General features: G+C 32.5%; 1 protein-coding gene across 1 annotated transcript; it reads left to right on the top strand.

Moving 5' to 3' along the window:
* The first annotated feature begins 521 nt into the window (after positions 1 to 521).
* LOC124839910 (uncharacterized) lies at positions 522 to 4,390 on the top strand. Its single transcript, XM_047315844.2, has 8 exons — positions 522 to 909; positions 1,004 to 1,025; positions 1,941 to 1,997; positions 2,097 to 2,178; positions 3,338 to 3,433; positions 3,569 to 3,693; positions 3,787 to 3,805; positions 3,889 to 4,390. Exons 1-8 carry the CDS (start codon positions 810 to 812, stop codon positions 4,159 to 4,161), a joined length of 774 nt encoding a protein of 257 aa, XP_047171800.1. The 5' UTR covers positions 522 to 809; the 3' UTR covers positions 4,162 to 4,390.
* The last annotated feature ends 984 nt before the right edge of the window (positions 4,391 to 5,374 follow it).

Below are 5,374 nucleotides of genomic sequence, written 5' to 3'. Positions count from 1 at the left end.
AATGCACCAGTAAAAAGATCTAACCATACAATTCTATTATTGTATTTAATAAAAAAAAGGTTTTTAATCGCAGAATAAAAAAGGATGGAATAAACGAAAAGCGTATTTAATTGAATTAGATGATTGCACGATGTTCTCTCATATCATCTTTTCATTTATACAACACTTTAATAAATATACAATAAAAAACAATTGGTAAAACTCCTACTATTTGTAATAAGATAATAATATTAAATAACTAACACTTTTAAAGTATATTATTTCCAAATTATTATTTAATTGTTGAAGTGATGTATAATTATATATATGTGTGTGTGTTCTTTTTTTATACTGTTACATAAAGTATATTTTTATAATTATTTATTTATTTATTAATAATATAGAACCATTTTACTATATCAGAATAATTCTAAAAATCATAATAAGAATGATATAAATGTATAGAATAAGTTAGAAAGTAAAAGTAGAGAAGTAGGGTATAAGTAAAGGTTTTAAAATAGTATTAATTAGTGTCGTTTGGGGCATTTGTAGTTACAGTCTTAGTTGGCTTACGCGGGGTCACTACAGCTATGATGGAGGAATGAAGCAAAGAGTCCATAGACCAATAGAAGTTTAGTGAGCTGTTTCAAGCTTCAACGCCCCAGAACTACGCCGATCATCTTTTCTTATCCCTCTTACTTTTTATCTCTTTCATTTCCTTCTCAAACGCTACGAGATTTCGTCATCCCTGTTATATCTCGTGACGCATTTCCCCAAGTATCTGATCTAGGGTTTTTCACACTGTGCTCGAGAAGAAGAAAACAATCGTCATGGCGTCGCAGGAGCACATCGAGAAGATGCAGGCACGCCAGAATTTCCGGAATCTATGGCACACCGATCTCATGCGTACCATTCAGGCCGATACTCCTTGTAAGGAATTCCTCACTCTCTCTTTCTCTTTCACTTTTCCAATTTCGCTTTTAGTCTTTATACTCATGTCGTCTCAACTCTTGATTTTGCGCAGATTGTTGCTTCGCGCTGTGGTGGTATGTGATCTGGAACTTTCTTCTACCTAATCGATGTTTTTTTGTCAAATCTGGTTCTCTGGATCTATTGAGTGTTCTTTTTGCTTTATTTTTTCCTCGATTGGACTCGGAAACAAATCTTTCATTTTCAATTTCGCTGTTTATTGTATTCGACTTGTAGATCCAGGATTGACGTTGACTTGCATTGACCGACGAAGTATTTTAGATTCTGCTTAAAATAGTTTCCACGCTCTGTTCTAATTGATCGGTGTTATTATTTGTTTAACTGTGTACTTTTAAAGTTATGTGGATCTGATAAAGAAAACATGAAATGCACTCGTATTCTTGTTGAAGGGCATGGACATACTATGCGTATTCCGAGTGGTGTAAGATTTTCCTGAAGTGACAAAAGAGTTGGTGCACAAAAAATGACTGTAGGGAAGCGTGTTCTCATGTTCTATCTTTGGGTAAAATAGTATCTTGATGGTTGTAGGAATCTGACCTCTTTCAGTATCTTATACTGGGTGGAGGGGTTCTTATTTGCTAAACCTCCACAACAGAGGAAGGGTTGTATGAGAATTCAATGAATCTAACAGGTTATACAGAGTGATGGTATTGAATAAAGTATTACGGGAAATATTTCATACTGCGTCGATTGATAAATTCTGAGATCTTTATTTTGGCTGTGTATTATTGCACACTAGTTTTGTATCCCCAGGGAAACAAATGTTTCATACTGCGTCGGTTGATAAATATTGTGTATTATTGCACACTAGTTTCTGCAGATTTTTTGAGCCTATAAACTTCATGAATCTGTTTTATATCCACAACAATCCACTCTTAGTTGGATCACAATTTTAGCTGGTCTACATTTTAGGCATGAAGTGAATTTATATTCTGCAGTAATTAATCTAATTTTCTTTTGTCCCATCATAGCGCACCGTGTGTGTCTTATCTTCTTCGCAAACGAGCTCTTTATGATGACATGTCAAGGTAATTGATTGATACTATTTCTGTTTTTTCCAACATTCCAAAATAATTTTTTTATAGAGTCTGTTTTTGTGATATATCTGTCGAATTATTTTTTTCCAGATACACATGTTGTGCTGGTTACATGCCCTGCAGTGGTAGGTGTGGAGAAAGTAAATGTCCTGAATTTTGCCTTTGCACTGAGGTATAAAAATGTGAACCTATTTTTCCTTACTTTTATTTGTACCTGGTATTGTGTCGGCATTTCATCTCTCCCTATCAGTCTGTTTGGCTGTGATGCCTTAACCATTGCATGGAATTAGTCCAAGTTTATAACACATAATGGTATATCACATGTAGTAATTGTCGAAGACTTGAAATATGATTTAGGTATGGATTAGTGGAAAAATAAAACGCATAGCAGGATTTTTTTGGTTAGGCTAATAAATTGTTTCCAACTTTTGAGAGTAGCTTCGTTACTACTGTTATCTTGTTGAGTTTGAAATCATGAATGCGAGGTTTGATAAAAATGATTAACTCTTCATGATGAAGGGTAAAAAGGGTGGGTTAAACTGTTTAACCATCAAATGAAAATCTGTTGATCTCTCCTAGTTATGTAGTGAAGCTAGGCACTATGCAGATTTTAGATGCAGCTTTACTAGCAGTAAGGGTAGTTAAATATTGAGGTTGAATTGATCTATTTACTGTTCAGGATTTTTAATTTAAACTTTATAAATTTGAAGATCCATTGAAAAAAAAATTTAATTGGACCTTACTGTCTATTGGTCATTATCCAGTTAGAAAATTTTGAAACTCTGGGGAAACAGTTCCAGACTTATAACATTGCGAAAATTTAACCAAGATTTTAAAATAAGGACGCTCGAGGTTTTAAAGCTGGTTTTGAAAACGTTTATGATCAATGTCTTACACGGTTTTAGTAGCAATGTCCTTCAGAAAGGAAAATGTGGACCCAGTGGTGTGTCATTGTTAATGATGAACTGAAGCCTTTGTTATCGTCGAGAAGGACTTAGGAAGGGGTGGGAGTACTAAGTAAGCTCTTGATTCCAATTTTTAAGTTAAACGACAATTCATGTATTCGTTACTGTTTTTTTCATTGTAAGTTGTTGAGTTATTGTATAGTTGAAGAGATTGAAAATGTACCGAAACTAGATTTAGAGCAAAAACTAACTGCTTTATTTAAACATTGGGTGTTTGAAAATGGCGTTTTGAACAATTATAAATTGTTATTTGCAATTAAATAAATGTCACGCAGGATTAATTTGGAGCTTGAATTTTGGGTGTTGAATTGTGTGATTGTTACATATAGCAAGCTATATTTATTGATGTGTGTATCGTTGTTTCAGGTTTTCCTCTGCTTTGGAAACTCAGTTGCCTCAACTCGCTTTCTTTTGCAAGATGAATTTAACATTCAAACAACGCAATGTGATAATTGCATTATTGTACTCTCTCTCTCTCTCTCTCTCTCTCTCTCTCTCTCTCTCTCTCTCTCTGTTTTTCTCTGCATTCACGGCCAAATACTTGCAATTTTTTTTTTCAATGATATTCAGTTAATTACATGTAACTCTTCTTTTTAGGGTTTCATGTTTTGCCTTCAACAAATTGCATGTATATTCTCTATTGTTGCGATGATTGTTGGAAGCGAGGAAATTCAAGAGGCTTCTCAGTTGCTATCTTGTTTGGCTGACTTTGTGTACTGCACGTAAGGCTTCCTCTTCTCTCTAAAGTTTCAATTAATTGTGCACATTATATTGGAAGGAGTTTGTACTAAATTTATTCTTCTGTTTATTTGTAGGGTCTGTGCATGCATGCAGGTAAGTTTGTTAATTATATCTGACGTGGTTAATCACGATGTGGTACGCATGAAAATTGTCACTTGAGGAAATTTTGTTTGCAGACTCAGCACAAGATTGAAATGGACAAGCGTGATGGGAAATTTGGACCCCAACCAGTAATGTCAGTGCCCCCTGTTCAGCAGATGTCACGCATTGATCAGCAAGTTCCTCCTTCTGTTGGGTATGCACCACAACCAGCTTATGGACAGCCCTATGGTTATCCACCTGCCCCACCACCTTCTCAAGGATACCCAGCTCCTGGATACCCCCCGACTGGTTATCCCCCAGCTGCCTATCCTCCACCAGGGTACCCCCCATCTGGCTACCCTAAGTGATTACTTTACCTGCCATTGTATTCTCTACACCGCTAATTGATTGGTTCATAAAACAATCGAACATGTTTCTGGTGAAATGCAATAGTTCCATCTCATCTGTTAATTATTCTGCATTTCCCATTACAAGTTTTTTTGTGACTTCACACATTATAATTCCTGTCGTACTTCTATTTTGTATATTGTTCTCGTTGGTGTTCATAAATAGTTAACTTTCACTTGTTATGTGCAATATACCGGTATAATATGCACTTTTCCAAATATGTTTAGAAAACAACTCGTGATTAAATGTGTGATGGAAACTGGGCTATTTTAGCAGCATACATTGTTAGGGATGATGACACCAATCGGGTATGACTAGTGGATATCAGTATAAAAACATGTGATTTTTTTTATAGCTGTAGGTACTTAAATGTCTGTAAATGTTTTTTATATTTTATTTAACTTTAAATAAAACTATTTAAAAGTATATTTAAATAAAAATTAATTTTAAAGTACACTGTAAATATAGTTGTATATTAAATATTAGTGTAAGTAAATTTAATTTTTAAAAGGAAATTTAATTGAGTAATATTAAAATACAATTTGAGATTAAATTTGTAAAAATAACTTTTATTTTTGGGATCAAGCAGAAAAAGGCTTTAGGGGTTGACGAAGATCGATATTATTAGTTTCACCTATTTATTATATATATATATATATATATATTTTAAAGTCCGGTCTGCCTTGAAATTATGTGTAATGTTTTATAGATATATTTATAAACAATACTTTACTGGGTGTTGTTTATTACATAAATTGCTTTTTATTTTCTAAAAACTGATTTTAGGAGATAAGAGCATTTGGAAAAACAATTAGTTATTGTATTAAAAATTAATACAAAATTTAATTTATATTGACTGTCATCTTGTCATGATAAAATAAAATAGAATTTGTAAAGCAAAAATAATCAAAGAATAAAGAAAAATAATACCGAAAAATATTGAAAAGCCTTCTGAGATTGAAACAAAATGTTAGTAGTTAATAAATATAACTACTCTCTCTCCAAAATAATAGTTTAATCTTAAAAACATCTTAATTATTTAACTAAAAATGTAACAACTAAATTCAAATAAAATATAACAACGAATTTTATATCAATTTGAATGTACTAACAAGATAAATATTTTTATTTATATATAACTTATTATATATAATAAATTTATTATTTGTATAA

The sequence above is a fragment of the Vigna umbellata genome, chromosome 1 (assembly GCF_029865625.1).
Source record: "Vigna umbellata cultivar VRB3 chromosome 1, Vumbellata_1.0, whole genome shotgun sequence".
NCBI classification, from domain to species: Eukaryota; Viridiplantae; Streptophyta; class Magnoliopsida; order Fabales; family Fabaceae; genus Vigna; species Vigna umbellata.
Note: the sequence above shows the minus strand (reverse complement) of the source record. Positions and strands in the feature narration are given on the sequence as shown.

Coding starts and splice junctions, on each gene's coding strand:
- LOC124839910 (XM_047315844.2), top strand. CDS start 810: ATGGCGTCGCAGGAGCACATCGAGAAGATGCAGGCACGCCAGAATTTC. Junction 1,026..1,940: donor TGTTGCTTCGCGCTGTGGTG/GTATGTGATCTG, acceptor GTCCCATCATAG/CGCACCGTGTGTGTCTTATC. Junction 2,179..3,337: donor AATTTTGCCTTTGCACTGAG/GTATAAAAATGT, acceptor TCGTTGTTTCAG/GTTTTCCTCTGCTTTGGAAA.